Here is a 12,666-nt window from a genome sequence, read left to right as displayed (position 1 = left end):
GAACAGACAATGAGGATCACAACGCCAGGAAGCACAGCAGAATGAACCCATTGGGTGCGACAAGAAATTAAATGTAAAGGGGGAGAATCCAATAAAAAGAAAAAGTCACGACAATGATAAGTCAATACATATCAGATATAACCATCAATGTTAATGGTCTCAACTCACCAATCAAAAGAAATAGACTGGCAGAATGGGTCACGAAGCAAAATCCAACAATATGCTGCATACAAGAAACACACTTAATTCAAAAAGAAACTCATAGACTGAAAGTTAAAGGGTGGAAAACAATACTCCATGTGACAGGAACCTGAAAAAAAGCAGGAGTAGCTATCCTCTTTGCAGATCAAGTAGATTTCAAACCAACACTGATTAAGAGAGACAAAGAAGGACACTACATTCTTGTAAAGGGAACAATCCAACAGGAAGAGATGACAGTCATAAATATCTATGCACCAAACACTAGTGCGCCCAACTATATAAAACAAATACTAACGGACATGTAAAGTCATGTATGCACTAACACAATTATAGTGGGGGACCTCAATACCCCACTGTCACAAATAGATAGATCAACTAGACAAAAAATAAGTAATGAAATAATAGAACTCAATCAAACTCTTGAACAAATGAACTTAACAGATGTTTACAGAGTGTTCCACCCCACCAAATCAGAAAACACATTTTCAGCTGCACATGGGTCATTCTCCAAAATAGACCACATACCCACTCATAGATTTAAGTAAGTGCAAAGGAACTGAAGTTATCCCCTGTATATTATCAGCCCATGGTGCAATGAAATTGGAGATCCAAAGCAAAAGAAACTGCAAAAATTTCATAAGCACATGGAAATTGAACAACACACTTCTGAATAACCAGTGGGTCACAGAAAATTAAAGAAGAAATCAGACAGTTCCTTCAATTAAATGACAAGGACAATACAACATATCGGAATCTATGGGACACAATGAAACCAGTCTTATGAGGGAAATTCACAGCAGTGAATACACATATTAGGAAAACAGAATGAGCCCAATTAAACAACCTGAAGCTGCACCTCAAGCTTCTAGAAAAAGAAGAGGAGGACAACCCCAAAGCTCATACAAGGGAGGAAATTATAAAGATCAGAGGAGAAATCAATGTAATGGAGACTAAGAGAACAATACAAAAAATCAATGAAGCCAAGAGTTGGTTCTTCGAAACAATGAACAAAATCGACAAACCCTTAGCCAACCTTATCAGAAGGAAAGAAAAGGGCCAAATCCATGCAGTTAGGAATGAAAAGGATGCAATTACAATGGACCCAGCAGAAATCCAGAGGATCTTCAATACCTACTTCCAGAACCTATATGCCAATAAGATGGAAAACAAAGAAGAAATGGACAGATTCCTAGATACTTAGGAATTACCAAAGTTGAATGAAGAAGACATAAAAATTCTAAACAACCCAATATCAACCAATGAAATTGAAAACGTAATTAAAAACTTATCAACTAAGAAAAGCCCAGGTCCTGATGGCTTCACTGCTGAATTCTACAAGACATTTAGAGAGGAACTACCGCCACTACTGTTTAAACTCTTCAATCAAATTGAATGGGAAGCAATACTCCCAAATTCATTCCTGGAAGCAAGCATCACCTTGATCCCCAAAGCACAGAAAGACCCAACCAAAAAGGAGAACTATAGGCCAATCTCACTAATGAACATAGATGCAAAAATCCTTAATAAGATACTGGCAAATAGAATGTGGAAGATCATCAAGAAGATCATACACCCTGATCAAGTGGGATTCATCCCAGGGATGCAGGGATGGTTCAACATATGCAAATCAAACAGTGTAATACACTGTATCAATTGAGGCAAGGACAAAAACCACATGATTATCTCCATAGACGCAGAAAAAGCATTTGAAAAAATCCAACATGCATTTATGATAAAAACCCTACAAAAAATTGGAATAGATGGTCTCTACCTCAAACTGATAAAAGTCATCTATGAAAACCCAACAGCCAGTATCATACTAAATGGTCAAAAACTGAAATCCTTCACACTAAAATCATGAACAAGACAAGGATGTCCACTATCACCATTCTTGTTCAATATAGTTTTGGAAACATTAGCCATGGCAATTAGACAAGAGAAAGAAATGAAAGGAATAAAGATAGGAAATGAAGAAGTTAAATTGTCATTATTTGCAGATGACATGATACTCTATATAGAAGACCCCAAGAACTCCACCAAAAGTCTTCTAGACTTAATAATCAAATTCAGTCAAGTAGCTGGTTACAAGGTCAACACACAAAAATCAATAGCTTTCCTCTACACAAATGACAGACTCACTAAGAGAGAAATAGGGCAAATAATTCTTTTCACAATAGCATCCAAAAAACTGAAATACCTAAGAATCAACCTATGGAAAGAAATCAAAGACCTCTTCTCTGAAAACTATAGCACTCTGAAAAGAGATATTGATGATGATATCAGAAAATGGAAAGACATTCCCTGCTCCTGGGTAGGAAGGATTAATATAACGAAAATGGCCATACTTCCAAAATTGCTATAAAGATTCAATGCAATTCCAATTGAGATCCCAGCAGCATACTTCACAGACCTTGAGAAAACAATAAAAAATTCATTTGGAACAAGAAGAGACCCAGAATAGCAAAAGCAATTCTAGGTAACAGAGACATGGCAGGGGGTATCACAATCCCCAACTTGAAACTCTACTACAAAGCTACTGTGATCAAAACAGCATGGTACTGGCAAAGAAACAGACCTGAGGACCAGTGGAACTGATTAGAAGATGCAGAAACAACTCCAGACACACTCAGTCATCTCATCTTTGATAAAGGAGCCAAACACCCTCACTGGAGGAAAGATAGCCTCTTTAATAAATGGTGCTGGAAAAATTGGGTTTCAACTTGCCAAAGATTAAAACTAGACCTATATCTCTCGCCATGCACTAAACTAAAATTGAAATGGATTAAAGATCTAAACATTAAAATAGAAATGCTGAACCGGCTGGAACAGAAGCTAGGTAGAACTATAGAAGACACTGTTGTAGGAAAAGATTTTATGAACAAAATCTCAGTTGCCCATAAACTAGCACAAACAATCAACAAGTGGAATCTCTTCTTATTAAAAAGCTTCTGCACAGCAGAAGAAACCACCAGCAGTATGAAGAGACAACCCACAATATGGGAAAAAATCTTCACCTGCTGTTCCTCAGACAAAGGCCTACTATTTTGAATCTATAAAGAACTTAAAAAGATCAGACCTCCCAAATTTAAAGACCCAATCTGAAAATAGGCATCTGAAATGAACAGACATTTCTCAGACAAGAAGTAGAAATAGCAAATAAATACATGAAAAAATGTTCAACATCACTGGTCATTAGAGAGATGCAAATGAAAACAACACTGAGATTCCACCTCACTCCGGAAAGAATGGCTGCTATCATGAAATCAACCAATAACAAATGCTGGTGGGGCTGTGGGGAAAAGGAACCCTGCTTCACTGCTGGTGGGAGTGTCGAGTGGTGCAACCACTGTGGAAATCAGTATGGAGATACCTCAAAGAAATAGGACTGGAAGTCCCATTTGACCCCGCTCTTCCACTGCTGGGGATCTTCCTCAAAGACTTAAAAGAATCATACCACAGTGGTAATATATGTGCGCCCATGTTCATAGCAGCACAGTTTGTAATAGCTAAAACTTGGAAACAGCCCAAATGCCCTTCAACTGGAGACTGGATAAAGAAAATGTGGTTTTTTAATAAAATGAAGCACTACTCAGCCATAAAAAAGGAAAAATTAGACACATTCATAGCTAAATGGATACACATTGAGGCAATACTCTTAAATGAAATAAATAGGACACACATGTGTAAATACCAAAGAGTTTCTCTAGTGTGAGAAACAAAGTGTAAATAAGGACTAAAAGGTATAAAAGATAATGTGAAATAGGAAAAAAAGGGGCATAGAGGAAGGGGAAGTGGGAGGGGTAGGGGAAAGGAAAGAAAGGAATGGAATTAATATGAGAAAATGGAAAAAGTGGAAACAAAGTCTTTGTAAATAGGGAGAGATGGAGGTGCTTAAGGAGGGCAGGGGAAGGGGGAAAAATAAGAACCAAGAGAGATTATGTAAAGGTGCAAGTTTCCAATGATGAATGTCATTATGTTGTATACCTGAAATGTACCAATGATTACAATGAATAATTGATAATGTGAAATAGGAAGAAAGGGTCCAAAGGGGTAGGGGAAAGGAAAGAAGGCAAAGAAAAAATTATGAGAAATGGAAAAATTGGAAACAAAGTCTTTGTAAATAGGGAAGTGTGGAGGGGGTGAAGGGAGGGCAGGGAATGGGGAAAAAATAAGAACCAAGATACATCATGTAAAGGTACAAGTTTCCCATGATAAATATAAATGCATTGTATACCCAAAATGTACCAATAAAAGAATTTAAGGAAAAAGAAAAGATCTAATCACTTTTCAAAGGTTCTACTACCATGAGCATTATTTTGGGGATTAAGTTGCAACACAAATTAGGGGACACAAAAACACACAGACCAGTAAATGACAGCGGCTATTAAGACTACTGCTACTATCACTATGGTGGTCAACACTCTTTAAATGCTTATTATGTGCTAGGCACTGTATCTTATTTCATCCTCACAGCATACCTTAAGGTAGGTATTACTATTATCTTACTTTAAACATAATTAAACTGAGGCTCAATGAAATGAACTCATTTGCTCCAAGTCACAAAGTTGGTAGGTGGTAGGAGAGAAACAGGATTCTAGAGCCTATACTGTAATATTTTATATTTATTTTTATGTTTATATTATGGTTTATTTTGGGGTGAGAGGTGAGCTTAAAAGCATCAACAATATTCCTAAAGTCATCTCAGTTCTCTTTAACGTTTGGGCATGGGTAGAGGACAGGTAAAACACATTTTTTCAACAACAGGAAATGTTGAAATCCTAGTTCATAAGCTAACTTGATGAGACAGGCTTTTGTCCTGGTTTATTTAATTATGGAGGGTAAGTCTGAAAGTTAAGGAGAGCCAAGGAAAAGTTGATTTGGAAAGTATGGCTGCCACATCTCTCCCGGAGGCTGGCCATACTCATTATCTTTCACCATGCCACAGACTACTCTTCACCTTGCACCTCACTCTTGTTGCTAATAATATTAAAATTTTGCCAAAGTGAGGGCAGGTGGGTGGTGAGACTAGTACATGGATAAAGGCAGACCTAGAATCACAGACTTAATATTGAAAGGAAGTAAAAAAAAAAAAAAATCCCTGAGTTTTCTGGCTGCAAAAGTGGAAAAATAAATGCCAGCAGTGGTGATGCATTCCTGCAATCCCAGGACTCTGGAAGGCTGAAGCAGGAGGATCACAAGTTTGAACCTATCCTAGGTAACTTAATGATTTTGTGAAATCCTGTCTCAAAATCAAAAATAAAAGAGCTGTGGATGTAGCTCAGTACAAAGGTCCTGGGTTCAATCTCCAGTACTAGAAAAAAAAAAGTGAAAAAAAATGAGACCTACTTTTAAAAGAATTGAGCTTTTTAAAGCTTGTTATATACCAGAAAATCTTTACTCAGATCTTGTACCTCACGACTAATTGAGCTGTCTCAATTGAGCTCTACTTGAATTTAGATTTGAGGAGGGCATTTCATTGTTTTGAATATGGTCCTTGGTATCACATACAATCTCTAGTCACTAAATCCTATGTCTTTTCATTTCATCAGCAGTGTGTCTATTAAAGGTAGCTTACCTTATGCACTGCTTCTACTTGAGCCTTCAAAATGTTACTCTTGAAATCAGGAGGAACTCTCATGGCATTCAATCCTGGGCTCTCAATGGCATTATTAAGACATTTCTCAGTCAACTTCACCACTTCTGCCTAAATAGTAAAATTTATTGCAATTAGCCCTGACAGGCTAAAGTTATGTGGGAATAGGAAAGGACTGATGAAAGTTCGTATTCATATTATCAAGAAATATGTCATACGCAGCTTTACCTCATTCCAGGTATTGTCAATTCCTACAACATCTACCAGAATTAGAGAATTAGCCTCTGAATTAATCCAATTGGAATTAATAATGCAAATATCACACATTCTCCATGTGCCTTTGTCTTTGATGGTTCAGGTGATTTATTCAGTTGCATAAAGACAGGAAATTGAATCCAAGGATTTCTAGAGATTCTTACTAATCAGATTTCATTTTGGTAGCAAAGGGAGATGACCGTGTCTGGGATTTCAAGTAACAGGGCCATAAACAGGTCATTCTTAGATATAGACTTATGAAAAAAATAAAACAAAAGTTCAGTCAATGAAGAACATAATTAAAACAATGAAAATTAACTACTGTGAAAAGATATAAATAGGAGAAAGCAGAAAATTTTAAATTTTTAAAAATTCAAATTATCTACACTACAACAGATGTTTTGGTTACCTTAAATAGCAATTGTTAATAACAGGCTGGCTTCCAGGTACAGGATTATATATTCTACCTTTCAGGTTTGAAAAATGAAAATTTAATGGATGTGTTTATTCTAATTTAGTGTTCTAATACGGTCTCCCACATCTGCTCCTGGGTGATACTCTACAATCTGAATTTTTAACAAGCTTCCCCATGTGACTCTGATACACTTAAAGCCTGAGAATCACTTCTTTAGTCTAGACTGTATACCTATGACCTCCAAGTCTTCAGAATGGTTCCTACTAATTGAAAAAGTCTTTTATGTCTTTTATAAATCAAGGCTCATTCAAACTACATAGTGAGGCCCTGTCTAAAAATATATATATATATATATGTACTTTTACATCTTAAAAAGCAATATCTTTGTTTACTAGTTAAGTGGTATGGACCAGCTAGCCCACTGACTCCTGGGTAAGTGCGGACTTCCTATGTGTGAGTAAAGTCTAAAGATTGCCTTCATTCCCCAAAGTGAAACTGGATCTCTCATCATACCTTCTATGTCCAAAGTGGGATGGGGGGAAAGACTACTTTTTACTTATATCCTTTCAATGTTTGGATAATAAGTAAATGAAAAGGGTAAAGATACATCTGGGACTATAGCAAGTTTAAGGCCAGCCTGAACTGCATAGTTAGACCCTCTCTATTTTTTTTTTTAATTACAAAGAACCAATATGAGGTAGCACCCTGTTGCAAGGTTAAATTTCTAACCAAGAGAAAGAATCAGTAAACTACAACCCACAGAGCAAATCTGGGCCACCACCTGTCACTGTAAATAACATAGCAGTGCTCATTTTTCTATGTTGCTTTTGTGCTTCAATGGCAGAATTGGGTGGCTGTGACACACAGACTCCATCGTTGGCAAAGACTGAAATATTTACTATCTGCCCCTTTATGGAAATAGTCAATCTCTAATAGTCTTCATGCCCTGCCTTTAATCTTTTAGCCCCAGAAGATTTAATTGTTAAACGTTATGTATACGTTAACTGTCCACTGTTCTTGCTAATAAATGCAGTGTAGATTCTGTTATTTTAAGCATTCTTTTGTTTGTTTTTTGTTTGTTTTTGTGGTACCGGGAATCAAACTTAGGACCTTGAGCTTACAAGGCAGGCATGGTGCCAATGAGCTAAATCCCCGGCCCTATTTAAAGCATTCTTAAACTTGATTATTCATCAAAGAAAAAATATGATTCCTAAAATGAAATTTGGTGATAAACAAATTCTGGATTGCCCCAGATAATTGAGGGGAGAAAAGTGAAAAATCTATAGACTTGATATAGTATAACCCCTAAAGGAGTTCAAAGACACAGAACAAGAAAATGGAAAGCAGGAGGCACCAAGAGTGAACAATCTCTATGAAGATCCTTAGAATCATGACATCTTAAAGTGGACAGCATAATCCAACAGTTCATCTAACCACCGAAATACTGCAAAAGGTGGTTTGGTTTTTGTCTTAGCCTGAGGAACCTCGCATTCTGGCATCATTGCTTCCTTGGTCAGTGCATTCAATCTGCCAATGGCTCCTAGAAAATGCTTCTTATGTTAAAGTGAGATCTGCATGCCTCTAACATATGCACTGACCTTAATTTTTCTCTGAGGCTATTAAAAAACAAGTCACATTAATTCATCTTTCACATAATAGCTTTTCAGATAACTAAATATGGCTAAAGTCCTCTCTTCTGAGATTTCTACATGGTGATCTTCAAGTTCATAATGTCCAGTTATAACTTAGTTTCAAGACCCTTCACCATATGGAATCTTCTCAAACTGCTTCAGATTTTTTTTCTGTATCACTTTAAAATAATGATATCCAGAAACAAACAAAATATGTACTATGGTTGGACTCTCCCACCCCTTTTTTGTGGTATGGGGGGGTCAAACCTGGGGGCACTCTATCACTCAGGTACATTCCCAGCCCTTTTTGAGACACATTCTAGCTAAGTTGCCCAGGCAGGACTTGACTTTTGATCCTCCTGGTTCAGCCTCCCTAAGTGCTAGAATTACAGGCATGTGCTACCATGCCAAGTTGGACTTCCCTTCTTAAATTCTTTTAATTAATACATCAAAGCTGTTCTGCAGCTGATTAATACTGCATTTATATATTCTTAATTTATTTTCACACATGTTGCTAGTATATTCTAGCCCCTCACCTTAATCCTATACTTGTAAGGGCTTATTTTCTTAAATTCAGTCCATCATTCCAGCCTTTCAAAGTCTTCATGAATCCTGATTTTGCCTTAAATAACTGTACTTCTCAGACATTATCATTTGAAAACTCCATGAGCTCAAGAGATGTGGAACAGAAAATGATCACTGGAGTGGCCATTTGAAATACTAACTTCTATGGGGCTCTTTGGCACAAGTTTAAAGTTTCCTGAGGGCAAAGACCTTGTCATTCATCTGTGAACTCCACACAATATTCTATCTTACAAAAAGTACACAATAAACACATTGTAGAACTGAGTCAATAGTATAAAAACATCACAGGTGTCTATCAGTCCCGTGCAATACAGGCCTGCTGTGGCATAGAGCTCTCTGCAACGGGTTCTCATGAAACAGCCAACTCTGCCAGTAGTTCTCATCTGAACCTCAAGATTATGTCACTGGCTCATACTTTCTTGGTTGCACCATTTTCAGAGCTAGTCATTCAGTAATTGTATTTTGCTTCAGAATAATGTATTTTAGAGTAGGTTTTCTTCCTGAAAATAGTTTGATTAGTAAGACTGACACTAAAATTAATTTCTATTCCTTAAGCAAACACCACCTGTTGATGTAGAAAATTAGCCTGCATTAAAAATGTGTCATGTTAATAAAACATGAATCAACTTTTTGACAACACACTTACTAACTACAGTTTGTGTAGTCTGGTGTTCTTTATGTATTAGTACAACACTGAATTCTTCTTTCTATTCTTACCTGGCATGGAGCAGTCCCTCACTAAATATTAGCTATTTTTTTCCTAGCTATTTGCTCTTCCAAGTGTTTCTTAATGTCATACTGTCCTTCATCTAGTCCAGTGATGGTGAATCTTTTAGAGACCAAGTACTGAAACTGCAAACCAAAACCCACTTACTTATCACAAAGCACCAACACTGCTCCTATGTGTGCTGCTATCTATCTGATGCTGGGGTGACCTGGCTCATGTGCCCACAGAGAGGGCTTGGTGTGCTCACTGCAGCATGTGTGCCACAGGTTCAGCACCACTGCTCTTGTCTCAGTTTTTACTTCCTTTTGTATCCTGAACTCATACTCCATCCTCATTTTTTAAACAATCAAAATTAGTGTAACAGATTCTTTGTCTCAGAGGCTCAGTAATATTACAGCAAGGTATGTAGGGCATTTACTCTTCACTAATCATCTAAGTTTTCAATTTACCCTTCTGTTTCTGATCTTGCATTTGTCTACCTTACAAAGATATAAACAAACTATAACTGTGAAGGCCAACAGACAAATAAAATCAATACTGAAGGGTCAAGAAAATGGAAAGGCTTTCTGAAATTCAGGTTCTAAAAAGTATTTCTAAGAAAAAATTAGAAAGGAAGAAGAGAGGGAGGGAGGGAAGAAAGGAAGGAAGGATGGATTTGGATCTAGAAGGACATTTTTAATACTAGCAATGATAATGCAAGGATAGTCACTTTTTACTCTATACTGATCTCTAAAGAAATTACTTAGTTATACAAGGATGACAGAACAAAGCAAATCAATTCATCCCCTTTCTTCTTTAAAAAAGAAACAGAAGTCATCTTGGCCTTGTTATCAGTTGTCTATATATAGAAAAAAGAATATTTCCCCAGATCATTGCTTAAAATCAGCTGGTAGCTGATATGATTAATTATAAAATTTCTACCTCATTCAACTTATTTTAGTTATCCCTATAAATTAAATATAGAAATAAGAAAAATATTAAAAATTATAAAAATAAACTGGTTTAATTGGTGTGCATCTCTCACTCTGTGCCAAATAAAAAAATAATAAAACTCAGAGGACAGAGAAGGGAATGAAAGATGAAGATGAAGCATCTGAAATTCTATTCTTCATTTAGCAGCTCTCTTCCAATAAATTCTGCTATAATTTCAAAAGACTTTTAGCAAGTTCTTCAACCAGATGGGCTGAAACAAAATAAAAAGTTTAACAGCAGTACACTTTTGACTGTGTTTAAAAAACAATCATTATGGGCCGGGGATTTAGCTCAGTGGTTCCACTGCCTGCAAGTGCAAGGTCCTGAGTTCGATCCCTGGTACCAAAAAAAACAACCATTAGATGACTTTACAATTCTTAATGCTGTTGTACAACTTTCCTCCTAAACATTCATAAATTTCATCTTTTAAATTAAGAAAATAGGTTTATAAAAGCTCAGCACAAACAGACACGTATTTCCTAGCAAAAGAAAGTATTATCTTTAAAAAAAAGAGATTACTTGGAGCGCTAGAGATGTGTAACAGATAGACAGCAGAGAGATCTGAATACCTGGCTGTTGATGTTAACATCGACGCTGGATCGGGGGGGTGGCAAAGGACTGTTCTCTATCTCAAGCTGTTTGAGCTTCTCTGACGCATCTTTCAATGCTGAAAAAAAAGTTATGGTGGGGGAAAAAACCTATCAGTTTGCAAGGCTGTCACAGTTCTGTAAGGGTACAGATGTAAGATTTGTTTTTCAACAATTACATCCACTAAAAGTAACAATCCAGATGAACATAAAATAAATGTATTTTCTTTTTATAACCAGGTTACTCTCCATTAATATAAGATTTATGTAATCTGAAGTAGTGTAACGTGTCAGCACTGCTCCTAAAAAGTAACTGCATATGAACTCTCAATAGCATATGTGCTTAAGAGACTTGAAGTCCACAGAACACTTATGACATAGTCCTTTTCTTCCATAACCTCACCTCAAGTTCATGTCTGACCTCAGTACTTTGCTGTCTTCATTTCTTTTTTTTTTTGGTACCGGGGATCGAACTCGGTCGGGTCATTGCGCTTGCGCAGCAGGCGGCGAAACCACTGAGGTAAATCCCCGGCCCCTGTCTTCGTTTCTGGTCCTGACTACATACTGCCTAAAACTTATTTGGAGCAAAGTGATAAAAGGACACATATTCATTCTTTCAACATATGATATACTGAAACCATCAGGTGTAAGGCAGGACAAGCATTTTGTCTTCCAATGTTTTCCGTAGCTGTAAGATACATTATTTTAAAAGTTCTCTAAGATAGTATAATAAAAATAATTCCTCTTTAAGTGAACTCTTTAATCACCTTGATAAAATCTTATATAGCAAGGATTAATTTGGTGTGAGTTTGAATTTTTTACACTGTCACATGACAAAAAACTTGTCGAATGCCTAATAATTTCTATATGATCAGGCAAAAGGGAGGAGAAGATTATGAAATCATGTCCTCTGGGTCAAAGAGATCTTCTAAAAGTGGCATCAATAATCCAGTGGATTCTTTCCTCGTTGCAGATTAGTATTACAGCCTTCAGAAAAGACTCATTTCCAGGGCTCACCTTAGAATAATTATGTAAGTCTCAGGAGGTAAGATTCTGATACTAGAGCTTTTAAAACCAAAGCAAAAAGTGCCTAATTCAACACTAGTCTCAAAATCTTTGCTATACATTTATCCAATTCCCATCTCTGGTTTTGCTACGCTTCAAATTATTTGATACTAATTTTAACATGATGCTGACACCAGAAATGCTTTAGTTTATGCTGATAACTATACACACACACACACACACACACACACACACACACACACATATATACATAGAAATATATTTATTTTTTAGTTGAAATAAGGCTGCTTCTGCTACTTCTGTTTGGCTGACAAACATGCTCAGATGTCATATAAGCTGGTAAAAAAAAGTTAACTATTTGCAGTTGAAGGGAGGGCAGGGGAAGGGGAAAAAAATAAGAACCAAGATATATCATGTAAAGGTACAAATTCCCAATGACACATGTCATCATATTGTATACCTAAAATACCAATAAAGTTAATGAAAAACAAGTTACTATTTGTACCAATGTGAATCAGGATATTATAACCAAAATAAAATGTACAATAAATTGCACACCAAGACTTAGAAGACCTTAAGTCTTAACATAAAAATGCTCTAGTTGGGCCGGGGATTTAGCTCAGTGGCATTGCGCCTGCCTAGCAAGTACAAGGACCCGAGTTTGATCCCTGGTA

General features: G+C 36.5%; 1 protein-coding gene across 7 annotated transcripts in view; it reads right to left on the bottom strand.

The window, feature by feature from the left end:
• Epb41l5 (erythrocyte membrane protein band 4.1 like 5) overlaps nt 1-12,666 on the bottom strand; it is a 167,278-nt gene that overhangs the window by 23,409 nt on the left and 131,203 nt on the right. For 6 of the 7 annotated variants that reach the window (XM_004836051.3, XM_021236549.2, XM_087198126.1 and 3 more), the window contains 2 exons: nt 10,949-11,046; nt 5,777-5,905 (listed from right to left, as the gene is read on the bottom strand). In XM_004836051.3, the coding sequence (XP_004836108.1) occupies nt 5,777-5,905; nt 10,949-11,046 (227 nt within the window). The remainder of the gene's footprint in view (nt 1-5,776; nt 5,906-10,948; nt 11,047-12,666) is intronic. The other variant, XM_013076723.3, reaches the window with a different exon arrangement.

This window comes from Heterocephalus glaber, unplaced genomic scaffold (genome assembly GCF_053883595.1).
Source record: "Heterocephalus glaber isolate CG9 unplaced genomic scaffold, H.glaber_assembly_v1.0 deba00000347, whole genome shotgun sequence".
In the NCBI taxonomy this organism is placed as follows: domain Eukaryota; kingdom Metazoa; phylum Chordata; class Mammalia; order Rodentia; family Bathyergidae; genus Heterocephalus; species Heterocephalus glaber.
Note: the sequence above shows the minus strand (reverse complement) of the source record. Positions and strands in the feature narration are given on the sequence as shown.